Source organism: Triticum urartu, chromosome 2, assembly GCF_003073215.2.
Source record: "Triticum urartu cultivar G1812 chromosome 2, Tu2.1, whole genome shotgun sequence".
Lineage (NCBI taxonomy): Eukaryota > Viridiplantae > Streptophyta > Magnoliopsida > Poales > Poaceae > Triticum > Triticum urartu.
In genome coordinates, this window is record NC_053023.1 from 72,684,598 (window position 1) to 72,712,172 (window position 27,575).

Sequence of the window (27,575 nt, forward strand, 5' to 3'; positions counted from 1 at the left end):
CTCATTGGGTTCGACACTCTTACTTATCAAAAGGAGTACGATTGATCCGCTATACTTGTGGGTCATCAACGACACCGGCCTAGACCCAATGGACGGTGTAATGTCAAGGCAAGATTGGCTCGCCCTCTACAAGGGTGATGATGATGATGAATAGTTAGTTTTAAGATTAAGTTTTTGTTTAAGTTAGTTGTTTAATTTTGGTTGTCAAGACAATGCATCCAATTAGGTTGTTTAAATCAAAACTAGATTGAACTTATGCAAATTTGGTTTCTACTTCATTAATTAAGGAGTTCGGTTAGGTCTGACCAAAAGTTAGTAGAGTAAAAATCCTCAACCAAGCTTTATTCGGCCGGATCCTCCTCTGTTTTATATAGGATCGATTAGAATTGGGGTCGGTGGAAGGAGTACCAACGGCAGGAGAATCTAGCAAGGATTGGTGCATTAGGCATGGGCACCTTGGTCAACAAGCGAAGACGACACGTGATATATGTCTACTAGTCATGTGGGAGGTGCTACGACGTATTGCCGACGAGTGCAAAGTGTGCAAGCAAGCGGGCGTCCCTCAAAGAGAGCTCAAGGCACTTGGGAAGGATAAGGAGTCCAGTCAGCGTGTACTTGGGTGGAGTGGGCGAGGCATACATTGCTAATATCACGTAAACTCAATTGTGGAATACGAGGCGTCTACGGTGATCTCGTAAAATCTCAAGATAATATGCCGGCTCAGTCTTTCGAATATGGTCATAGAGGTAGGGTGTGCGTGTATGCATTCATAGGAGTGAGTGTATGCATGTATATATGAGCGCTTGCATCTATACTATGTTCAAAAAAAATTGTGATGGTGTTCTTTCCCTTTTTTCTACTCCCTCCGTCCCAAAATAAATGTGTCAACTTTTTATTAAACTTAAGACATTTATTTTAAGACAAAGAGAATATATTACACGATAAGCACACTCTGCGTATTCGATAAAAAACGTATTTTACTTCGTCGGCGTCGCATTTGATTCCGTAGTTCCTTGTAGATTGGGAAAAGGGCGGAGTTGTATGCTGAGTCACTTCGTGTTGAGTTGGATGGCCAAAATTGAGCTAACGGTGTGTACGTATCCGATCATGCAACGTCGCTAGATCCGTCTTACGTTAGACACTGCACTCGTTACGTCGCTAAATCTGGCAACTGCTTGCCTTTGGATCGGGATACAGTTAAGGAAGCCGAAAAGGCCACTGCGCGGCTTCAAAGGTCAGCTGGAAGGTTCCTGAGCACGCCTCGGATTTGTTCCGGTCACGCGTGGCGGTCCTTTTATAAGCCACACAAGGGCCCTCGTCAAGAAGCACCCACGCACGACGGCAACCAACCGAACCAACGCGAGATTCACAAGCTCCCGTAATACGCGAACGCGAGACGATCGATCCCCGATCGGTTCCTTTTGGGTCAGATCAGCGGCGATACATGGCGCACGGGCAGGAGTCGTCGACGCAGGCCGCCGCCGGTGGCGCCGTGCCGCTCTGCGCGAACGGCTATGGGTTCTACGGGAGCGAGGCGACCAAGGGCATGTGCTCAAAGTGCTACCGCGACCACCTCAAGGAGCCCTGCTTCAGTGCTCCCCCTAACCTAATTTCGGAGGGGTATTTTTATCCTCGCGAATTTGTTTTTTTCCTGGTCCGCCGCAGTCCAGATCCAAGCTCTGTCTAGCCCTATATAACCCAAACCGTATACATACAGTACCCTGGTCCGGAAAAAAACATCACACGACCCAACGTCCACGTAAGGCCTGCCGAATCCAATCATTCACGCGAGCAGCTCCATCAATCTCGCGGGCATTGACGCAGCTCCATAAGTCACCTAGTAGATCTCCAGCGGCGGCTATCTCGTCGCTGGCGATCTCGTCGGACAGCGGGCGCGACAACATCGTGAATCTCCAACGAGCGCGCACAGGTACCGCATCCCGCGTCCCCCCTCTAGTCTCGCTCGCGGCAACATCGAACGAACTGCCGCCGCCAGTGGTAGTGGTTAACCTAGCGGGGCGGGTAACCATGCTACCCGGCGGCGCATGCGATCGTGGATCTTATTCCGGTAGTGCTGCTCCTCGTGATCTGGGTTCACGTAGCGTCGGTTGCCGTCGGCTATGCGCACCACCGGTATCGTTATTTGATGTGGCGGCTAACCTAGGTATCCGGCGGCAGAGGTAATCACAGATCAAGCTAGCTTTTGAGATCGTGCAGTTCCTCGCGATTGAAAGTGATCACGACGTGTGTCGTGGCCATCTTCCTTACTAAGTTGGGCAGATCAGAACAGCCTCGGTTGCGGTTGTTTACATAACATCCGTGATCGTGTGCTATGTGTTTTACATTTCATCATTGATAATCTTTGCACATGTGATGATACATAATATTGATTGTAGGAAATGGCGGACGAGGAGTTAACTGGTATCATGGTAGACATGGAGTTTGGAGAACTGATGAAAGACTGGATAGAAGATTGGTCAGATGATGAAAATTCAGATCGTGAAGATCGGTCAGAGAATGGGAACGAATGGGACTATCTTAATGTGAGTGGCATTGTCATGTTGTAATTTTTTGGTGGCATCCGACAACATTAAATCTTTGTGTTGAAAATTTATAGATCGATGAGCTTAATGATGATCAGGAAAACAACTCGGAGCTCTCGAATGAAGATTACATTAGTCAGGTACGTAAGTGAAAATTTTTGTTGACATGCAAATTGAATTTCTTCTGAAATATTATATGATAAGTAATTATGTATTTGTGTTGTATTTTTCAGTTCATTTCCGACTGTCATAATGCGTACGACTATTACGGTGAATCCGACGCGGAGACAGGCCTTAACGACGAATCATTAGATGCACCTGGTTCTGGGGAGTCCGAGTCATCGGTCATCATGAGTGAGGTATGTGTGTAATCAATGTTCTATGGAAGTAAGTAATGCTAAACCTTAGAAATCTGTTTTCATGGCTGTGGTTTGATTGTGTAGGTGACACAAGATGATGGGGCAAAGAATGTCCAAGATACTGTCAGTGCAGATGATAAGAGGGATATGTTAATGCAGATAATGGGAATGACCTTTACGTCTCACGATGCTGCATATGATTTCTACAACAGCTATGCTAGAGATAATGGTTTCAGCATTAGAAAGAATAAGACCGGGTATAGCAAAACAGAGTCACGTCATATGCGTTATAGGCGGTTTGTTTGTTCAAGACAAGGGAAACGTGACAGCAAGTTGCTAACCGAGGAACGACACAGCCGTAGGCTCAGAGCCGAGACACGCTGCTTTTGCGAAGCGCACCTGACCGTCAAGCTTGACCAAAAGCGTGGGGTTTGGTATGTTGAAAGTTTTGAGGACAAGTATAGCCATATGTTGGCAGGACCAGACGAGGTACCTTTTCTTTGGTCCCACAGAAAAATCAAAGAGTACCAGAAGCATGAGCTAATGTCCATGGGAGCTGCAGGGATTAGAATTCACGACATGATGGATTGCTTCATCAGCAAACATGTATGGTACGGCGGTGTTGGTTTTACCAGGCGTGAAATATACAACCTTTGCGTCAAGGAGATGCTTTCAAAAGGTGATGCTGCCACAGCCATAGGCATCATGGCCAGTAGGAAACAGATGGATCCTAGCTTCTTTTTCGAGTACAGGCTAGATAAGGAAGGACATTTGAATAGGATGTTCTGGTGCGACTCCCAGTCTCGTCATGACTATGAGGACTTCGGCGACGTGCTTGTATTTGACAGCACGTACAAGATGAACCGCTATGGTATGCCATCCATACCTTTTGTTGGTCTTAACAATCACTGGAAGACCATTGTTTTTGGTTGTGCCATAGTTTAGGACGAGACCGATGAGACATACGTGTGGCTTCTGCAGACTTTTTTGAGGTCCATGTGTCAAAAGATGCCTAAGAGTGTTATCACAGACGCCGACGCTGCGATGATCAAGGCAATTCGCGAAGTCTTGCCAGACGTGTGGCACCGTATATGTACGTGGCACATAGAGAAAAATATGAAGATTCACCTCAGTCACAAGTCCTTGAAGGAGTTCCGAACTCTTCTGTACTACAGCACGTCCACGACAACGTTTGAGGAGAGATGGCACGCATTTTCCAAAAGATGGCAGTCGGAAAAAACTGTAACATGGTTGAGGCGGATGTATAAGAAGAGGAGACTGTGGGCCGCGGCATATCTAACTGAGGGGTTTTGGCTTGGCATGAAAATCAACCAGCGGAGTGAAAGCCTGAACTCATGCCTTCACCTCCACCTAGACGGTGAAATGACCCTGGTGGATATGATTTTGCACTATGAGAACGCCGTTGTGTGTATCCGTGAAAACGAGGCGCGAGATGACTGCACGGCCTCACAGAGTTTACCGGTGCCAGTTACTAGCTCGAGGGAACTTGAGAAAGCTGCTTCTCACGTCTTCACTCCAGCAAACTTCTATATGTTGCAAGATGATCTTAGAAAAATTGACGGCATGGAGATTGTAGAAATTAAGCTGGGAGATGGATCACAGCAGTACATCGTGGCCTGGAAGAATAACCAGAAGCGCCGTTTTTAGGTGGAGTATACACCAGTAAATTCCGCAGAAACTATAAGGTGCAGCTGCAGAAGAATGATTCGAAAGGGTCTACCTTGCAAGCACATATTCCATGTACTGAAGCACTTGAACATATCTGAAATACCAAAGTGTTTAGTTCTTATTCGGTTCATGAAAGAAGCAAGGTTGGGACTGCCCGCGAGGCGCACAAGCGATCTGTTGGGATTTGGTTGGACTGGGGCCGGGGAAAGAATGAAATATAGCCAGGTCAGTGTGTTAGCGTCTGAAGCTATGCATGCGGCATGCAAACACCCTGCTTTGTGGGATCAGTTACAGGAGAGTTTGAAGGCTGTGATAGCTAAGAGTCATGAGTATGATCTGCTATAGGAAAATTTGTTGAAGCAAACAAATGATATCAGTAAGTGTGCAGTTGAATATGTGGACGATGGTGAAGGCAACATGATTGAGGTTAAAGATCCTATGAAAGTGTCAAGCAAAGGTGCAACAAAGGCAGATGAGAGCCGCCCTGTCTCGAAAAATGGTAGACCACTCTCTTTTGATGAGTTGAAAACCGGGTGCGGCGCTTGCAAATTGGTAGGACACACTAGACGTAGCAAGAAATGCAAACAAAATCAGAAGTAAGTGTTTGTATGCATTGTGGATTATTAAAGTTTGTATCATTCATTAACTTAGCTTGTCTTCTATCAGGTGCAGAAAAGTGGAGAAGGAACAATAGTAGAACACTTGCTTCAATTATTTACTATGTTAATCGGCCGGCTCATACTTCGGCTAAGGTAGCTGTAGGCGCTTGTGTTTCTTTGGTTTGGAGGCTTTGGCCCCGTGATTGTATCCTTAGTGTATTAGCAGACGAGATCCCAGTCTTTGTTTAAATAAAGTAAGATGTTTCCCTGTAAACAAAAATCAAAAAAATTCTTTACTGTGTAATGACCGGGGCTGTGTAATGACCGGGGCGGGAGGTAGAAAGAATATTATTGTACATTTCCCCTGCCCACGTCCTAAATGCCATTAAATAAGTAACTGTACCACTCTCCTCCCCACCACACACTCACCCACCTCCCACGGGCGCTGGTTCGAACTCCCCTCTTATCCCCACCTACAGTAGATCGAGAATACCCTCGCCGGCGACCGCTCCAGCCGCCTCCATGGAGAGAAGCCTCGGCTGGCAGAGAGCGGTGATGGACCTCGCCGGCGATGACGAGGGGTGGCGCGCGCAGTTGACGGAGGTGTGCGGCTGGTTCCCCAGCACGGAGATGTTGGTCAACCACGCGCGTGGCCTTGTCAAAGTCCTCACCGACGCCGAGAGGAAGCGCGCCTTCCCCTACGGCCGCGGCGTCCCGCCGGCTGTCCTAATCGTGTGGGCAATGCGAGAGGCCACGCTGAGCAACTCCCCTGTTCAGCGCGCAAGGTGGTGGATGTACTGCTCCACCACCATGACGTTGCGGCCAGATTTAGCACGCATTGCCTCGAGGGCGGACCGCGTCGACGTCGAGCTCGCTGTCCCTGCGCTCGTGAGCCCGGACTACCAGGTCCGCCATGTGTCGAAGCCAGTGCTGCCGTTGGACCATGAGAAGGACGTTGTGCAGATGGTAGCGCCGGTCGCCGTCGAGGGTGGCTAGACAATGCCCATCGACGTCGAGCTCCTTCCCCTCCTCCCTGGCATAGTGAAGGTGGAAGAAGAGGAGGTGGCTCAGGATCAGGTGGCGCAGCTGTCCAACAGAATGGTGGTCAAGAAGAAGGCTTCTCCGTCTGTGGTGCGCCGCTCACGCCGCCTCAAATTTCTGAAGAAGTGAAGATGGGCACATTTGCTGAAGGAGGAGGAAGCTGCTGATTATCTTAAGTTCGGTATGCTGTTATATCTTTCAGCATATAAGTTAACATTATTTTGGGTTTGATGTTGGTTAGGTATGCTTTTATATGTAAGCATATAAGTTATGCAATCGCTACGGTTTGATCGGGTTCTTTGTGGCTGAAGAACTGAATATCTACTGCTCACCCTAAGTGCCAAGTTCAGTTAAATTTCTGAATATTGAATATGTATTGTTGCTTTGCTTCAGTGTTGCATGGAAGCTGCTAGATGTTGCTCCTATGTTGCAACAAGACAATGAACTAGTCTGCTACATAAATCAGTAGTGTTGCTAGGTGATGTGCCCATGTGCATCAGATACCAAATATAGAACATGCCAAAAGTGCATTGTCTGTCAAATATAGGACATGCCAAAAGTGCATTGTCTGCCAAATATAGAACATGCCAAAAGTGCACTGTCTATCAATCATGATGGCCCCATGTTATTTATGATGCAATCTCTGTTACACTTTGCCCATAAACTGAATAGCAAATAATTTAGCATCATTTCATCATGTCAATTACAATGATGTCAATAACTTTATGAACAATCTACTTGCTAATTATGACAGCAATCATAATGGCAAGCAGGCCAAGATACAGAAGACCTCCAAATCCTAAAATCCTATCCCTATAGAGCAATATCTCCTTGTGCATCTTAACCATTGACCTCTTTTCTTTCTCATTCCTTTTAATTTCAGCTTCATATTCTGTAATCTTTGTCTCCAGTTTCTTGTTCTTCATGGCAAGATACTTAATGACTGACTTTGCTTTGCTATCCCACTCCCCATCAGCCCATTCAACATACTCAGAAGTGATATCATCCTAAATAAATCATGAGCAATTCAAGTCATTTTATAACTGAACTTGTCGCTGCAAGCGTTAAACACTGAACTTTTTTGCAGCTTGACCGCAATAGCAGTACTAGTTTGAAGATCATGCTCAGTAGACTAACCTCAAACACACATCCCCTGAGTGCGCTGCCAAAATTGTCTGCATCTATGCAGACACAGCCACTAGGAGTTTCCTGATGACCACATAGATGGAGCTTGTCATGGCCACAGGTGATGAATTATGGGCGATAATGCTGGGATGTAAAGAACAACGGTAAAGAACCTACCTTTTTGCCACCAAAGTGTAGGACTAAAGAAACCCTAGCCGTGGGTTCTCCCGGCCTGCCGCCGCCCACGAAACCCCCGTCCCCTGTTCCACTCGATCCGCCGCCGCTGCCTCCTGTGCCACTGAATCCGGCCCACCTGCTTGCAGGACCCAGGGTTCGACCTAACTTGCGGTCGCCACTGCTCTTCTTGCCGCAGCCGCCGCCACCCGACGCCCAGCTCGCTGTCATGCTTTCGCCGTCGAGATTTGGAGGCGCAAATAGAGAGGGAGGGCTAGGGATTTGGAACTGGAAACGAGAAAAGGGGAAAGATCGATGTGAACCTGGCAAAATGGGCTGGTGTAGCGCTGCCGGGAAGATAGCCCACCTGTGGGGCCCCTCACGTGGTTAGATGGGCCGTGCCTGGCATTATGGTGAGTACAGAAAAAGTTAATTATACATATAATAAAAAAACGACGGGTTTGTAAAACAAACTAGAAAAACATGATGCCTGATAACACGCGATAGAGCCAACGAGCTGACATGACTAATTTTGATGAGTGTAATATTACATTTTGGCTCGATATATTTACTTATCTACCATGACTACTTTTCATAATAATGTGATGAGGGGGAATTACTAGGAGATTATGCAAGATGATGACATGCAGATAGCTAAGGCAGAATGCTAAGCTTGGTAGAGTTTAAAAAAAAGTTAAGATTGTGAAAATTTTAATATGAAACTTACGAGAGCAGTTGAAGAGAAAAATAGACTATTATAAAAAATTGGAGAAGGAGAAAAATATTAAGCAAGAACACTTGATAAGTGAAGCCGTGAAAAATACAATTATAAAAAATTGGAGAATGAGAAAAATATTAAGCAAGAACAATTGATAAATGAAGCCAAAATTTATTGGTATGACCAAATTGTCTTCTTCGAGTGAATTTTATGACCGAATTGTCTTGTACGAGCGAATTGTCTGACAGACACATACACATGCATGTGCCCTGTTTATTACATAAAAATTATAGAACCCCTAAGATAATCATGCCGTCAAAACCTTCGACCGGACTAAATTCAAACCACTAAAACTTCAATCTTGCATGCCCCATGAATTCTTCAGGCGCCTTTTCCTTGCGATTTCGCGAATTTTGTTCTTCACACACTCCATCGAGTTTGAAGGTGACATAATCAACTCTGCGATGAAACGTCTTCTCCTTGCGTCAACGATGGCCTGCAAAAAATGACATAAAGGTTACATGAACCGAAGTTGCTACACCACCATAGTAGCTAGTCTACAAACGAAAATAACAGCATACCTGTGTAAATTTGCGGGTGATTCGGTCCCCGTCCCAATGTTCTAGACATTCTGTGACAAAAAGGCCACAAGAGTTCCTGGTACATATGCAAACATTAGCGGTGGGCAATACAAACATGTGTGTTGTTGTTTGATTGTGCATGATGTCCTATTAACTCACCCATCCTCTTGCTGGGGTATGTCATACTCCTTGATAGGCCACGTACTTACGTCCGGATATTTCCCTGGTGTAATAAGATTTGCGTGACGCATATCGTTTGCTATAGCCATTCGCTATAAAGAGGATAGTGTTAAAGAACAATCATAAACAATATGTAAGAGCAATGGTACAAATGTTGGTTACATTACCAGTGCTTTAACAGTCCTTTCAGTCAGGTCCAGAGGATAGAGCGAATCGAGAACTTGGAATTCTTTCTTGATCATGTGCATGACCACGGTCATCCAGTGGCTATTGTCGATATTCAACGCGATATAAGTCTACAGTGCAAAAAATCATTACAGATCGAAAGAAAAACTTGATGAACTATCATGTAGTGATGAATGACAAACATTACGTACCTTATCACGCATAGTATACTCTTTGGTGACTTTATTAACTGCTCCAGCTTTGGTCAGAGCACTATCCATGTTGCAGCTCGATGGCAATGGATCGTCATGTGCGATAGCACAATCTACAAGGAATTTGGACCTCCACGCTGGACAGAGGTAATGATCATGACCAACACACAGCTCCAAATGTCCCATATAAGCATCAATAACCTGCATAGAATATCAGCGCATTACATGTTGAAAGTTGAGACATAGATTATTGAGCATTTTAAAAACAGGACATGCAAGTAGTACTTACATCGTCCGACAGCCATCTATGAGCTAGTACCGGTAGAATCCTTTTGGAAGTCAAAGTTATGCCACGCCCTTAACTGTAGTAATTTTTTTGTTCTTGTTCTTCTCAGTGCTAGCAGCTAACTCGACAAATGAAATAGCTGCATCAATTATTTCCGGCGTCAACTCATCTGCCACAACCTCCGGCACATTATTGTTCGAAAATAGAGCTGCATGAAATAATATGAACGTCAACAATGGTGATCCTATGCATTGGTAGTAAATAAAAAAATTAAGAATGTTAGTTACGATACCTCTAGTAGCAGTACTAGTACCAGAGGTTCTCTGACCACGGCTGGTACGCCTGCCGGGCTTGTCAAGTGCGTAGGGGGATTCAAATTTCTTGGGAACGGTCTGCTTTCGCTTACCGGACATAACCTCCTCATCCTTATCGATTGTTACACCCTTTTTTCCATTCGCCTTAGCCATGAACTTGCTGACTGGACAAATGTCTATGTCCGATGAAGGTGCTAGAGTATAAGTACCAACCACCCAAGGGTTTTCCGGTGTACCCCCACATACATCATTACGCTTAACAGGTGAAGCTTCCTTGTGTCCATTCATCTTCGGTGGGGGTTTTTGTTTGGCAAACTAAATCGTGTGAACATTTCTGGATGTAAAAAAATTAAATGAGAAAATTATAGACAGAAAGATAAATACATAGTACCTTAGGAACGGTTTTATGGTCGGGAAGCACTATATCAGGCTGCGTCATGTCAATGATCGGCTGTCCATCACTGTCCATGTCTTCCTTGTACACGAATTCCTTCTTTTCATATGGACCATTCTTGAACGAATCCACTTCGTCCGGATCATTCTCCGCAGATGGCACGGCGGCAACCGGCTTGTACATGACACCTGCTTTGTTCAACTTCTCCAACAACCTCTGCAATAGAAATATAAACTTAGTAATGGTAGCATGGTTTAAAACAGCAAACATACTGTAAACTATAAAGTTTGGGTGTGATACCTCAGCAACTTGATCAGAGATTTGCCTCATCTGGGTGTGTATGAAGTCCATGCATCGCTTCATTAGAAGCTCCATCAAATCTTCTGACAATGCGGCTGTCGTCGACTTCTTTGCGTTTCCAGTTGCAGGCTTGGTTTTTGGCTTCATGGTAGGCGCATTATTTGGGATGTTGGGCTCCTGAGCCCTATACTCCTGGGTGATATTATTTTCGATCTGCATGCGATATTGAAGTACATGTGATGAATAAAAAATAAATAGTATTAAGTTACAAAACATTTAAGAAAGACGAAACATAATGACTTACCCTTACGTTATCACGGCCGCGCCCATTATCATAGTCGAACCTATCTCTCCTAGTGGCTGCACCTTCTGTCCAGTTCCTCATAAGAGGTTGTATGGACAAGTTGGGATTATAGGCGCATTCGCCTTCGACCGGTTGCACCTTCTCCCAGTACAAATACTACAAAAAATATAAGGATTTAGAGTTAGTAATACATCACATAAAATTGCAATGATATGATAATTGACGTTATGCAACAGGTCTCATATGTGTACCTGCAACAAAGCCAAATTGCCTTTCGGCCATTGGAGGAGGTGTTTGCCTTTCTTCACTATGCGAAGGCAATCAAGGAGAACACGCATGGTGAAGGCATTCCAGTTAATCTTTAAAATACGTTTCACATCTTCGACCAAAGCGTAGTACTGCTTTGGCACAATCTTGCTCGACATGGGAGCAATAATTGTTCCTAACAGGACAAGCACTACTTTGCGAAGGAAATCGTCATCGGTGGCTTTACTTTTAATTATGTCCTCAATGAGATTATCTATCACTATGTTTTCTGATGTCTTACTGAGAAATTGTGGCGGCACCCGCTCCTTCGTGTCCTCGCCTTCTTCAGTCAGAATTTCTGAAGCGGACAGTCCTTGGTTCTCGAGGTTAAAGATGCACTCGACGTCGACCGCACCGAGAGTCACCTCCCCAACCTGCTCTTGTATAATGAACCTGCCCGTGCTGGCCTGAAAATTCTCAATCATATACCTAATCGGCAGGGTACGCATCTTAATAGATGGTATCTGCAGCATGCTGCGCAATGATGTATCAGCCACTCTAGTGCGTTGACCGCTCAATAGATCTGCAATAAGCTTGCACCATTTCTCAACTGCGCATACTATTTCTCCATTCAGCTCGTCCATCCTGTTGAAAGAAAATATATAACTTCGTGACATTAGCTAACACTAAAGCAAAAATAACAATAGGCATGCAAAAATATAAAACTTACTGGCAGTAGCTAACACTAATGCAAAAATAACACTAATGGAAATACAAAACTATCACCATGTATACTGCAACATGCAACCAAGTGTGTGCTGACATGAGGTAATAAAAAAATAACTACAATTGGTAATTGAATTTACTTGCATCTGATCAAGTTCTTTGAGTATCATATAAATTATATAATCAATAAATTTAATATGGTAAACTGTTACTAATTCGTCTGGTTGTCTTACTAACAGGGTGACAAATTGTTCAGCTGTAAATAAACTAGAGTCTATAGCAATGGTACCTATTTGAGGTTCATCAACATCTAATGTTAATAACTCTTTATTGTTCTATGTGCACAACAATATAATTGGATCGTGTGACAAAAATATAATTGGATCTTGTGACAAAAAATGTATTGCATCATGCTTCTCGAGAAACAACATCTTATTCTACCATGCTATGAACGAACCAAAGAATGTTTTCATCTACGCCATCTGGTCAGAACGCATCTAGTCGAGTTCATACTAGTTGAAAATATGTGGTAAACCTAAGTCCATCAAAGCAACAAGACAGAGGAAGTAGCTTGCTATGAAGGCGCGAGGGAAGGAGGACAATTTACTTGATTGGTCGATGAAGATGAAAGAAGTCGGCGATGCGTTCTCGACGTAGTTCGTCGAGGTCGGCCTGCACGTGCGGACGACCTTGATCTTCTCGGGGTTTTTGTGGCGTGTGGGATGCGGCGGACGGAGCTGTCGACGCCTCGCCGGCAGGAGTCGATCTAGTCGACGACATGTGCGAGGATGAAGAGATTATATACGAGGTCGACGCCTAGGTCGTCGTAACTTCCCTGTGGCCAATCTCGCGATCTATATTTTCCTCCCTTGAAGCGAGGCTGAACGTGCTCCTCAATCGTAGGATTAGGAACATATGGATTAGCACGATCCAAGAATTGTGTAATAGAACGGCAACTACTCCCGTGATCGACGTGCGTGTGATCGACGTGCATGGAAAGCGCAGCGTTGTGGGCTCCACAATATGGATCCGACACTTATTTGCGGTCTGGGCCGGCCCACCTACCTTTATTGTTTCTTCCCTCAAAATAAATATCATTGGTTCATCCCTAAAAAAAACTCTTTGTGACACGTATTAGTTATTGTATACTTGTATATGTTCAACAATATTTATAGTATCTCTATCATTTCTACAATATTATACATGCATCGAGTGTCAGAAATGAACGATAGTTTTCATGCATGCATGCCATGGTCATCGTAGGTTACAGATTAAGTTTGGGATCATTTCGTGAGATCGTAGGTTACGCATAAACCACTTTCAGACCTGCCCTCCGGCAGACCCGAATGGTCCTGCTTGTACATGGTGCATGTGGAAGCATGCATGAGATGACCCCAACTTTTGGGAGCTTGTGGGCTTGGCCAATGTGGTCCCCCAAGCAAGGTGTGCATGAATTCGGACACAAAACGCACGTTGCGTCATGTGGGGGCAGTGTTGTAGGGTTTTGTCGCCAGAAAACCCTAGAAATTGCATCGAGTGTCGCAAATGAACGATACTTGTCACGATGCAAGCCATGGTCATCGTAGGGTATGCATGAAGTTTGGGATCATTTGGTGGGACCGTCAAGGAAAACAAATTTCAGACCTGACCTCCGGCAGACCCGAATGGTCCTGCTTGTACATGGTGCATGTGGAAGCATGCATGAGATGACTCCAACTTTTGGGAGCTTGTGGGCTTGGCCAATGTGGTCCCCCAGGCAAGGTGTGCATGAATTCGGACACAAAATGCACGTTGCGTCACGTGGGGGCAGTGTTGTAGGGTTTTGTCGCCGGAAAACCCTACAAAATGCATCGAGTGTCGCAAATGAACGATACTTGTCACGCATGCATGCCATGGTCATCATAGGGTATGCATGAAGTTTGGGACCATATGGTGGGACCATCAAGGAAAACCAATTTCAGACCTGATCTCCGGCAGACCCGAATGGTCCTGCTTGTACATAGTGCATGTCGGGGCATGCATGAGATGACCCCAACTTTTGGGAGCATGTGAGCATGGCCAATGTGCCCCCCCAGGAAAGGTGTGCACGAGTTCGGACACAAAACACACGTTGCGTCACGTGGGGGCAGTGTTGTAGGGTTTTGTCGCCGGAAAAACCCTAGAAAATGCATCGAGTTTTGGAAATGAACGATACTCGTCATGCATGCTTGCCATGGTCATCCTAGGGTGTGCATACAGTTTGGTCTGAATTGGTGAGACCGAGAAGATAAACCTGCTCCTAGTACATCGTGCATGTGGAGGTATGCATGCGACTGTCCCAACTACATTTGATTTAATAATATTTCAAGTATCAAACAAAAAATAAAATTTATAATTTGGAATGAAGAATTGAAATAATGAAGAAGTGCAATAGAACATAACATATTATCTTACATTTTGGAAATATTTCGAATAAAAAGAAGAGAACAAATATTAGAATGAAGAAGTGAAATAAAATAGAACATTTTATCTTACAAACTAAAAATATTTCAAAAATAATAAAGATAAGAAATATTAGAATTAACAATTAAAATAGAACACACCATTTTAGTTTATATTTCGTAAATATTATCAATATACAAAAGAGAACGAATAAATGAAATAAAACACAACAGAATTTGGCATATTTTTTAAATTTTAGTAAACACTTTTAGAAATAATATAGAAAAAAGAGATTTGATTTTAAATATTAGAAATATAAACAAGAAAATATAAAACATATCAGCGCGCGGGTAAGGCTGCCCTGGCCCAAGGTGCATGTGGGGGCATGCATGAGATGACCCCAACTTTTGGGAGCATGTGAGCATGGCCAATGTGCCCCCTCCCCAGGCAAGGTGTGCACGAGTTCGGACACAAAACACACGTTGCGTCACGCCGCGGCAGTGTTCTAGGGTTTTATCAGCACAAAACGCCTACAAGATGCATAGAGTGTCGGAAATGAACGGTAGTCGCCAGGCATGCTTGCTATGGTCATCGTAGGGTGTGCATAAAAGTTTGGTATCAATTGGTGAGACCAAGAAGAAGAACCTGCTTGTAGTACATGGTGCAAGTGGAGGCATACATGCGATTCTCCCAACTATATTTGATTTAATAATATTTCAAGTATGAAACAGAAAATAAAATTTATAATTAGGAAAGACAACCATGAAAAGTGAAATATGAGAGAACATTATATCATACATTATTTAAATTTATAACTGTCAGAACAAAGAAAAGAGGAGAATATAGAAAATAGAAGAAAAAATTTGAATGAATAAGTGCAATAAAAGACAACATATTATCTTACATTTTGGAAATATTTCAAATATAAAGTAGAGAACAAATATTAGAATGAAGAAGTGAAATAAAACAGAACATTTTATCTTACAAACTAAAAATATTTAAAAAATAATAAATATAAGAAATATTGGAATGAAGAATTGAATTAAGACACAACATTTTAGTTCATATTTCATAAATATTATCAATATACAAAAGAGTACGAACAAATGAAATAAAACACAACAGAAATTGGCATATTTTTTTAAATTTTAGTAAACACTGTTAGAAATAATATAGAAAAAAGAGACTTTATTTTAAATATTACAAATATAAACAAGAAAAGAAACAAAGAAAATATAAAATGTATCAACGAGCGGAGTAAGGCTGCCCTGGGCCAGCCCGCCCGAATTGGGCCCAAGGCGGAGCCGCGCAGGGCACATCGCAGCGCATAGCTGTTTAGTCCCACCTCGCCAAGCGAGGGAGCGCCGCACCGGTTTATATACCCTGCTGCGACTCCCCTCCCAAGCTCCTATCTATTGCAGGCAGTACATTGCCTAACTCTTGTCCCCTTTGCCCCGTGGGGCCTACTAGCAGCAGAGATATTCTGCACCACGGGCCTTGCATCCTGGCCCATGCACCGCAGGGTTCCTAGTCGTATGCAGACCGTGGAGTATGAATTCTCCTGCTCTGGTAGGTGGGCACTTTTTTTGGCATATTGCCATTGTGTATTGATTTGATCTTGAAATCACACACTAAATTATACACATGCTCACTTGCGTTCAATACACATATTTTTTGCATATATGACAAGTTAATGTTTTGACCTTCAAGTCATCCAATAATTTTTTTGTTGTTTGAATTTTTTTATTAATTTATAATGCCCTCTAGACTGACTGGTCAAAACATCGGTCTATACCTCAGGGGGGCATTGTAAAATATTCTTTTTCCAAATTTTCTTTCATAGCCATGATTGGCACATGTGGGTCACCATGTTCAAGAAAGTTTGTGTGATTTGGAGGTGGTGGGAAAAATCACATTTTTTCAAAAACTGGCTTAAGTTAGACCAAATGGCCCCTCCGGAATGCGGTCATTTTTTCGACCACCTCCAAATGACCTCAACTTTGGCACACATGATCTATTGCACAAACAAAGGTGGGTTTCCAAGGTTTTATATTTTTTTGAATTTTTTATTAATTTATAATGCCCTCTAGACTGACTGGTCAAAACATCGGTCTATACCTCAGGGGGGCATTGTAAAATATTCTTTTTCCAAATTTTCTTTCATAGCCATGATTGGCACATGTGGGTCACCATGTTCAAGAAAGTTTGTGTGATTTGGAGGTGGTGGGAAAAATCACATTTTTTCAAAAACTGGCTTAAGTTAGACCAAATGGCCCCTCCGGAATGCGGTCATTTTTTCGACCACCTCCAAATGACCTCAACTTTGGCACACATGATCTATTGCACAAACAAAGGTGGGTTTCCAAGGTTTTATATTTTTTTGAATTTTTTATTAATTTATAATGCCCTCTAGACTGACTGGTCAAAACATCGGTCTATACCTCAGGGGGGCATTGTAAAATATTCTTTTTCCAAATTTTCTTTCATAGCCATGATTGGCACATGTGGGTCACCATGTTCAAGAAAGTTTGTGTGATTTGGAGGTGGTGGGAAAAATCACATTTTTTCAAAAACTGGCTTAAGTTAGACCAAATGGCCCCTCCGGAATGCGGTCATTTTTTCGACCACCTCCAAATGACCTCAACTTTGGCACACATGATCTATTGCACAAACAAAGGTGGGTTTCCAAGGTTTTATATTTTTTTGAATTTTTTATTAATTTATAATGCCCTCTAGACTGACTGGTCAAAACATCGGTCTATACCTCAGGGGGCATTGTAAAATATTCTTTTTCCAAATTTTCTTTCATAGCCATGATTGGCACATGTGGGTCACCATGTTCAAGAAAGTTTGTGTGATTTGGAGTGGTGGGGAAAAATCACATTTTTTCAAAAACTGGCTTAAGTTAGACCAAATGGCCCCTCCGGAATGCGGTCTTTTCGACTACCTCCAAATGACCTCAACTTTGGCACACATGATCTATTGCACAAACAAAGGTGGGTTTCCAAGGTTTTATATTTGTTTGAATTTTTTATTAGTTTATAATGCCCTCTACACTGACTGGTCAAAACATCGGTCTATACCTCAGGGGGCATTGTAAAATATTCTTTTTCAAAATTTTCTTTCATATCCATGATTGGCACATGTGGGTCACCATGTTCAAGAAATTTTGTGTGATTTGGAGGTGGTGGGAAAATCACATTTTTCAAAAATTGGCTTAAGTAGACCAAATGGCCCCTCCGGAATGCGGTCATTTTTTCGACCACCTCCAAATGACCTCAACTTTGGCACACATGATCTATTGCACAAACAAAGGTGGGTTTACAAGGTTTTATATTTTTTGAATTTTTTATTAATTTATAATGCCCTCTAGACTGACTGATCAAAACATCGGTCTATACCTCAGGGGGGCATTGCAAAATATTCTTTCTATATTTTTGAATTTTTTTGAATTTGTAATGCCCTCTTATATTTGTTTACTTTTTTACTGCCCTCTTATTTTTTTGAATTTTTTATTTATAAAGCTAGGATTCCAAGATGGCTAGGATGGCCCATGCTTTTCCTTTGGTTTATTTTTTCCTTTTCCTTCACTTTACATAAAAATTACCTGAGCACTCCAAAAATAACATAAAAATTACATGACCCCTCAAATAATAACATACCAAAAATTCAAAAGGTATTTTTATCAAACACATCTTTTTTAATATTTATAATTTCTTTTCTTATAAATAAGTGACATTTTCAAAATTCTAATAAGTAGGGTAATATAACTTTATTACAAAATAAAGTAGATCTTATTTCAAATTCCTTTTTTTGCACACATTATTTTTAACTAGTATTACATTACTCTTCAAAATTAAATTTAATTCCTTCACACTTTGATGATGGAATATTTGCTCTCTAATTGCAACATAGGTTCAAATGATGGAACATTTGATCTTTTTGCTTATTCAAATTATGCGTTGATGGAATGTGTGAGGATGAACAATTATCAGTAACTTTACTAAACCCCATGTACTATAATTCATGACAGCCATTTTGGAACATTGCCACATTCAATATTTGGTATAATTGGCACATGGGCACAGCATGTTGCACTTGCCCACAACATAGACAAGTGTTGCAGCATGTCTCAAGCAACACTGAAGCGCCATTTGTGATCATTGCACCATCGAAACAACAACTAAACATGAAGGAAGCATTCACCACCAATAAAGTTAAGGCCACACATATATAGATAGCATTCTAGGTTACCACCATAGGTAGCAGGCAGTTCACAACAGATCCAGTTCAAACACACATTACATTACATTACATTAATATAGCAAGTTTTCAAGCAGTTCAGACCCAGATGCAGCTTTCCAAAAGTAAAACATCATCAAATATACTGATGATGAGTATGGCTTCCAGCTTCCGATGATCAGCATGATGTACGACTAGAGGTCAGGGTTTCTCAGGACCTTCAGGAGGGCAGAATGCTGACCAATGATCTTGTAGTCATGACTGGAGATCGATGTAGCCCGGCAATGTTCCATCAGATGCTCCAATAACCCAGACCTGGGCTTGGGCTTGCTGCAGTAGGGGCACCGGTACTTTTCATTCCTCCAGTTGTAGTACTTAGAAGGTCCTTGGACCCTGATCTTCAACACCTCCTTCTCTTTAAAGGACTCGACGTTCCCCTCGACCACATCATCTCCAGATTCATACTGCACACATTAATGACTAACATTAATACATTATGCATTCAAAAACTATAAACACATAATACTAACTCAATGAAGAAATAACATTTCAACTAGGCCTTACCTCGTATGGCTCATCTTCATCAGACTCATATGGGTAGAACCCAGTCTTGTCCCACTTCCTCTTGTTTCCCAGAAGATCCTCCTCCTGCTGCTATATTGTCAAACAAGCACATCAATTACAATGAGTCAAATTGCAGTTCACAGAATGTCATTACAAACAAAATAGTGAATGTGAACCACATTGGTATGTTGCAAGTGACCAAATGCTTTCCTTATAAATATAGAATCTAAGCAATCAATCAACAGATAAATGATGTCCTTCATAAATGCTAATGAAAATGCAAGCTGGATTCTTGACATTCCCTGGATTAACCCAACACTTTTCTTTTGAGGGAATTCCCCCCCACACTACTTAATGGAAACATATAGTATATTTTGTTGCTAGGATCCTGCCTTGGAATGTTTACTTCACACTTTACATATAGTATATACTAATTACAGAAGCAAACTACAAATTTTAATATGCACAAATTACTGTTTTTGGGATAATGCAGCAAAGCTACTACACATATTAACATAATGCAGTAGTTAATTAGGTACAACTTCAACTATAAATGCATACATCTTCAACAAACATCTAAAATTTCATTACTTACCTAAACAACAACAAATTATACTATAGATGAATCTTGTGTCATCTAAATCAATTCATTGGCACATCTTAATTAATGCATTCCAAATCAAATATGTTTCCATCCAGTATCATTGAACCACAGATCAAATCAAATAATCATAAATGTCAGCAGCATTGAACTACAGATCTAATAATCATATGACATCTATCTGATCTTAAATTCCACCTTAAATAAGGTATTCATCCTCATACTAATTAAATTCTAACAAGAAAAAATTCAACTACTAATCTAATAAGCATCTGAAAAAAACCCAAGATGCTTTTATCTCTGAAGCAACGGCATTGCAGAGGATGTTCAATGCTGTCAATATCTCTGAAGCAACGACAAAATTTCACTACTAACCCAAAGTAAATAAGCATAGACTGCCCCTTCCCCTCGACCACGCTTCCCCTCTCCTTCAGAAGCCCCAATCCAGCACAAAAAAATCCAGCCCTTGAGAAGCTCTTTTTGATTAATATGACAACACCCAGTACATGAGCACATCATTCACTATATTTACAACCAAACTAATGCATCAATCAAGCATCAAATAACTGCAACTATGACAACATGCATCAATCAAGTATCTAAGAATTGCAACTATGACAGCCATAATCCCTAGAACTAAGCATCCATTTAATTAATCATCAAGCCAAAGAACTAAAGCAGGCACCAACCCAAACCAATACAGAAGTATATATTTGACTCCAAACACCTAAAGATTTGCAAAAATTCCACTACTAATCTAATAAGCATCTAAAAAAACACCATCCCTCAATCTGGCTACTTCTAACCTAATCTAATAATCATATGTGGTCCACCATTCTTGCACGAATCAAATACAGAAAAACCCTAATGCAGAGAAACCCTACCTCCAACAAATCTAACCAAACAAAGTTCTGGCCACAAACCCTACAATCTAAAAACTACCAACTAAAAGTTAGCCGCAGATACCTTATGCTCCGCTTCCTCCTCGCCGGAGCCGGCCTCCACCTTCTCCACCTCGTGCACCTCGACAGAGCCCGCCCCCACCTTCTGCGCCTCGCCAGAGCCCGCCTCCACCTTCTGCGCCTCGCCGGAGTTCGCCAGAGCGGGCGCATCTGGCTGGACCGCGCCGTTGCGGCCCGCCCCCGCCTTCTCCAGATCTCCAGCGGAGGGAGCACCGCGCTGGACGCCGGCACGCCCCCTCACAAAGGTGCCCGCAGCGACCTGCCGCGTCTGCTCCACCAGATCTGCGCCCCAATCGGGGTGCTCGCCTCCTGCGTCCTCCATGGCGATGGAGAGGATGCGGTGAGGGAGACGAGGAGGTTGGAGAGGAGAGGGAGTTGGGAGTGGAGAGTGGAGAGAGGGAGACGATGCGGCGGGGGGAAATGGTGGGCGATGCGGCCGGAGGTGGTTGTCGTCCACATTTATATGATGGGACAGTTTTGGCAACTACCCGTGACACGTGTTGCCCCACGCGCGGGCGGCTTCACGCATGCACGAAAGGCCGCCGTATACAAACAAATACGTATACGGACAGGCATACGTATACGGCCGGGCATACGATCTAACCGGGCCCGTACGGGCCTCCCAAGGCTCCTCGACGGCTATACGCGGGGGCAACAAAGACGATCGTGCCCCTCGTTATGAACCGTTTTTGGTTCATCCTGGCCGTCGATGTGTTTTTCCACCCCGCGTTCAGCCCAGGGGGAGCACCGGAGCAGAAACGCACCTCAAGTCCACAGATGTGGCTACCCCCGCTGTCGAGGGGAAGATCAATGCCGACGACCTTGTCCTCGCCTTCAAGACGTCGGTGAGCCTGCAGGACTCTGCCGCTGCGGCACCGTCGGCGGAGGCAGCAACGAAGAAGGCGGCGCCAACCAGGTGCATGGCATGCAAGAAGAAGGTGGGGCTGCTGGGGTTCGCTTGCCGTTGCGGTGGCACCTTCTGCTCGCTGCACCGGTATGTGGACGGGCACGCGTGCGGCTTCGACTACAAGAAGGTCGGCCGGGAGCAGATCGCGTAGCAGAACCCTCTCGTCGCGCCGTCTAAGCTCCACAACAAGATTTGAAGGCAGGAGGAGTTGAAAAACATCTTCAAGCACTAGCTCGATATAAGTTGAAGAAGGTCGATCTTATCTTTGTTGTTCATAGCGACGTATTCGTACAAATTGATGTAACTGGGCACCATCATGTTACTCAGATTAATAATATCCATGTTTTCAAAAAAAGATTAATAATATCCATGTAGCATTACGGAAATATTCTTTTATGCCAAAGTGCAAGGTTGTTGAGTGTACTTCATTGGACACTCGCAAACAAGACCTTTGCCAAGTGTACCGATGACAAAACTCAGTGAAAGAAAGACACTCAGCAAACAGGTATGTTGTCGAGTACCAAACGGACAACACCCAACAAAGTAGGGTTTTCCTAAAATACTCGGCAAACAATTATAAATCAATAAAATGCATATGTTTATTTGAATTTAGATTGGAGTTGGATTTTGAAGAACAAACTCTTTAAATATTATTTGATAAATAGCAAGAAATGCAATTCATGTCTTAAAATTAGTAACCGGTTCCAAAAAAATGTCAAAATTTGGCATTAGTAACACAATGTAATGTGTTCCACGTCGGGAAAATTAGGGTTGTTTTAGATATTATCATTTCGCTATGTATAAGCAATTAATAGCTAACAGATATACTCCCTCCGTTTCTAAATATAAGTCTTTCTAGAGATTTCAATATGGACTATATACGGATGTATATAGACGTAGTTTAGAATGTAGATTCACTCATTTTCTTCGTATGCAGTCTATATTGGAATCTCTAAAAAGACTTATATTTAAGAACAGAGGGAGTAATTTAAATTCTAACCGCAAGTGTATGAAAAAGTTAGCACATTCGGTTTCACCTATTTGTGTTCTTGAGTCAACGTTTAGGCCTTATATACAAGAAAAGAAGAAGAATTGTGAACATGAGGCTGCCAAGACTCAACCCGACCACGGAGCTCAGTCACGGAGGACGAAAATAATTTGAGGTGGGGCAGACTCTAAAGCATACAAAAGTTTGATGGAATCTAGACTGAAGATTGGGGGGGATTTGTGATGAGTTGTTTGAGTTGGACAAATTTAGAACACAAAGATGCAGAAAATATAAAAAATCATATATCACATTTTGCCTCTGAAAACATCTCCCCCTTCTTGTCCATGACCAGCAACAACCTGTATTGGAGCTTATAGGTTTTTAAATCTGAAAATTGCAAATGATGTCTCAAAACTCCCTCTGTTCCATAACGTAGTGCGTATAAATTTTCTGAAAAGTCAAACTAAGATGTATCCAGATATGCATTTGGTATTTAAATGCATATATTTTTGTCTATATACATGGTCAAAGTTTGTAGTGTTAGATTTAAAAAAAATTATACGCACTACATTATGGAATGGAGGGAGTATGAAACATGGCAGGGCGCTATGATATGATCCCTAGAGGTTGTGATGAAATCTTAAGAAGAAAGTTCCGCAAAAGTTGTGACATACACTGCATGGAAACTGAAGCATCTCTGAGGAAGAATTGATGTTTCGAGGGGAAACGGGTCGGGTTTGAAGGCAAGGTGTGAGTTTCTTCATGGTTTGACCTTGAATTTTTTTTACACTCAACATACACCATCACATGTTTCGCGTACAAATTTGGCATTTTTCGGGGTTCGCTTGTTATATTTAAGTCATTAAGTGCACTTTAGGCATTAAACGGATATAGTTCACATTTGAACTGCAAGTGTGTTAGAAGGTTGGAAATTTTTGGTTAAAAAATCCTAATTTTGTTCTTGAGTCTACGTTTATCCCTTATTCAAGAAAATTAAAGGAGTTGTAAACATTAGGGTGCTAAGACTCGACCACACACATAGATGTTATTGGTTTTCTAATTCTATAAAAGACAAGGCAAGCGAAGGATGAAAAACATGAAACCTAAAAATGGTGTCATAATATGGTACCCATCTGCCATGGTAAAGATTTGAGCAGTTTTTGCAAAAGTTGTGATGTACACTGCTCCAAACTTGAACATGTCCAAGGAAGAATCATGGTTATGATAAGGAACATGTCAGGTTTGAAGGTGAAGCGATCACTGGTTCATCCATTGGCCTTTAGTTTTTTCCACACTTAAGGTATGCCATCGCATGTTCTATGTCCAAATTTGGCAATTTTTGTTATTCATTCGTTATATTTAAATTGTTTGGTGCATTTCTAGGCATTTAGTGAATACAACTAAAATTTGAACCGCAATTGCATGAATTTTTATGATGAAATTAGGTTGAAAATAATAATTGTATTCTTGAGTATATGTTTTGGACATATCCAAGAAAAATAGGGGAATTCCCAACGTCGGGGTGACAGGACTCGACCCTGAACATGAATCTTATTGGTTTTTCAATTCTAGAAAATACAAATGAAGTCTAAAAAATGTGCACCTGGAATAGTTTCATTATATGATACCTAGATGTTGTGGTCAAATTTTGAGAAGTTTGGGAAAAAATTGTGATGTACATTTCTTAAAAATTGGACCATCTCCGAGGAAAAATCTAAATTTCGAGATGGAAAATGTCAGGTTTCAAAGAGAAAAGACTATTTCTTCATCAGTTGGCCTTGAAAAAAATAAACTCAACATAACCACTATATATGTAAGTCAATTTAATGCATTTCCGACTATTAGTGGATATAATTAAACTTTGAACTGCAAGTGCATGAAAAAATTGGAAATATTGGGTTGAAAAAACCTATTTGTGTTCTTGAGTCCATGTTTAGGCCTTATCAAAAAAAAGAAAAAAGAGGTATTTCAAACATCAAGGTGCCAGGACTCGACCCGAAACATGGATCCTGTTGGTTTTTTAATTTTGAAAAATGCAAACGAAGTCTGAAAAATATGAAACTTGGTATTGTGCCATGATATGACACCTATGAGTTTTGGTAAATTTTGAGAAGGTTTCGCTAAAATTCTGACAGATACTTCTTAATTGCACCATCTTGGAGGAAGAATCATGGTTTTGAGATGGAACGGGCCAGGTCTGAGTTGAAGCGACCGTTGCTACACCGGTTGGCCTTGAAAAGAATTGTATACTCAAGATAGAGCATTGCTTGACATTTGTCTAGATTTGGTATTTTTGGGCCATTTGCTATGTTTTAGTTATTTAGTGCATTTCTAGGTATTTAGTGAATCTAATTAAAAAATAATTGCAAGTGGGTAAAAAGTGATGGGGACGAAGCATGGAAATCAAAAAATTTCTTACGAACACCTAAGATCTAATCTAGGAGATGCATAGCAACGAGAGGAGACAGTGTCTACATACCCTTGTAGACTGAAAGCAGAAGCATATATAACGCAGTTGATGTAGTCATACTCTTTGCGATCCGATCACGATCCAAACTGATCTAGCGCCGAACGGACGGCACCTCCGCGTTCAGCACACATGCGGCTCGGTGATGTCTCCTCCGTCTTGATCCCACAAACAAGAGAGGAGAAGTAGATGGGATATAAACCGGCATGATGGCGTGGTAGCGATGGTGGTGGTGCAGTGCCAGCAGAGCTTCGCCAAACGCTGTCGGAACCAATCTGAAAAGAAAACAGAGTTATGGAAGAGGTAGGGCTGCCGTCGGGCGTGGGAATTGGTGTGTTCAGCCCCTCCCTCTCACCCACTATATATAGGAGGCAAGGGGGGCTGGAGCACGGCCCCAGCCCCTCCCCAAGGGGGAGGGCTTGGCCTAGGGAGGTTTCCTCCCTCCCCAAGGCACCTAGGGGGTGCCTTCCCCCCTTAGGACTCTTCCCCTTTTCCTTGTTACAGGCGCATGGGCCCCTTGGGGCTGGTGCCCCTGGCCCATATATGTCAGCCCCCCTACAGCCCATGTGGGCCCCCGAGGTAGGTGGACCCCCCAGCGGACCCACGGACCCCTTTCGGCACTCTCGGTATAATACCGATAATGCCTGAAACTTTTTCGGTGACCAGAACAGGACATTCTATATATAAAAATCTTTACCTCTGGACCATTCCGAAGCTCCTCGTGACATTTGAGATCTCATCCAGTACTCCAAACAATATTCGATCACCAACATACATAACCCAATACTACTCTAGCGTCACCAAACTTTAAGCGTACAGACCCTACGGGTTTGAGAATCATGTAGACATGACCGAGACACCTCTCCGATCAATAACAAATAGCGAGACCTAGATGGCCATATTGGTTCCTACATATTTCACGAAGATCTTTTATCGGTTGAACCACAATGTCGAGCATTCGGTTAATCCCGTATGCAATTCTCTTTTGTCCAGCGATAGGTTACTTGCCTGAGATTCGATCGTCGGTATCTCCATACCTAGTTCAATCTCATTACCGGCAAGTCTCTTTACTCATTCTGTAGTACAAGATCTTGTGACTAACTAATTATCCACATTGCATGCAAGCTCTTTACGATGTTGTATTACCGAGAGGGCCCAGAGAAATCTCTTCGTCATACGGAGTAACAAATCCCAGTCTCGATCCATGCAACTCAACAGACACCTTTGAAGATACCTGTAGAGCAACTTTATGATCACCCACTTGCAAAGTGGCGTTTGATAACACACAAAGTATTCCTCTGGTATCTGGGAATGACATGATCTAGTGGTCTAAGGAATTAATACTTGACATGAAGAAAGTTGTAGCAAATAACTAAACGATCTGATGCTAAGTTGTAGCAAATAACTAAACGATCTGATGCTAAGCTTACGGTTGGGTCTTGTCCATCACATTATAATGATGTGATCCCGTTATCAAATGACAACCCATGTCTATAGTTAGGAAATCATAACCATCTTTGATCAATGAGCTAGTCTAGTAAAAGCTTACTAGGGACACGGTGTAGTTTATGTATCCACACATGTATTTAAGTTTTCGGTTAATACAATTCTAGCATGAATAATAAACATTTACCATGAATGGGAAATATGGTAATAACCATTTTATTATTGCCTCTAGGGCATATTTCCAACAAAAATTCGTAAAATTTGGCTAGAATTTTTTAGTCTATGTTTATACCTTATCAAAAAGAGAAGAGAAATGAGAAAATGAAAGAAAGGATAAAAGGTTTGCCGAGTACCCTAATAAAGGGATGAAGACTAGGCAAAGACCTTGCGTTCTGATTGGTTAGCATAGCCCTCCCACGGATCACATGTTTTGGTCATTGAATTCGCTTAGATTGAACGGCTGGATGACCTATATATATCATCTCCCCCCCCCCCCCCCCCCCCCCCCCCCCCTCCCGCCCCCCTCCTCTGGCTGGACTCCGCCGCCCCCATATCCTCCTCATCATCCTCCCCAACCGAGCCACCACTTCTCCTCTTCCCCTAACTGGCATGCCCCTTCTCCTTCCCCCAACAAGCAATAGCTAGCAGGCAGTAACAACACACAATGGGCAAGCGATAGCACACAACAACAAGCATCATCGCGTAGTGGCATGTCCCGCCATTTTCCTACTGCCTGCGACTGTCGTTGCACATCCGGTCACTTACCCCGCAACTCCATTAAATTATTTTGCCGAGTGTAGCACTCAACAAAGCCTCTGACTTTGTCAAGTGTTACACTCGGAAAACCGACCAGTCGCCGCAAACATTATTTTGCTCTGAGTTTGAATCTTTCCCGAGTACCTCAAGAAACGTAAACTGTTCGCCAAGTGAGAAAAAACACTCGACAAACCCCACTTTGATGACGGGGTGTATGCCGAGTAGTCTTCGTCGAGTACTTTTCGGTCTTCGCCGAGTATTTTTG

At 42.6% G+C, this 27,575-nt stretch overlaps 1 protein-coding gene across 1 annotated transcript; it reads left to right on the forward strand.

Moving 5' to 3' along the window:
• The first annotated feature begins 1,444 nt into the window (after window positions 1–1,444).
• LOC125541084 (zinc finger A20 and AN1 domain-containing stress-associated protein 7-like) lies at window positions 1,445–21,804 on the forward strand. Its single transcript, XM_048704569.1, has 2 exons — window positions 1,445–1,565; window positions 21,503–21,804. Exons 1-2 carry the CDS (start codon window positions 1,445–1,447, stop codon window positions 21,802–21,804), a joined length of 423 nt encoding a protein of 140 aa, XP_048560526.1.
• Window positions 21,805–27,575: the final 5,771 nt, after the last annotated feature.

Bases quoted from the DNA above. Each gene is read 5' to 3' on its own strand.
- LOC125541084 (XM_048704569.1), top strand. From the start codon at position 1,445: ATGGCGCACGGGCAGGAGTCGTCGACGCAGGCCGCCGCCGGTGGCGCC. The intron at 1,566-21,502 runs GCGACCACCTCA...GCACCGGAGCAG, and splicing joins CATGTGCTCAAAGTGCTACC to AAACGCACCTCAAGTCCACA.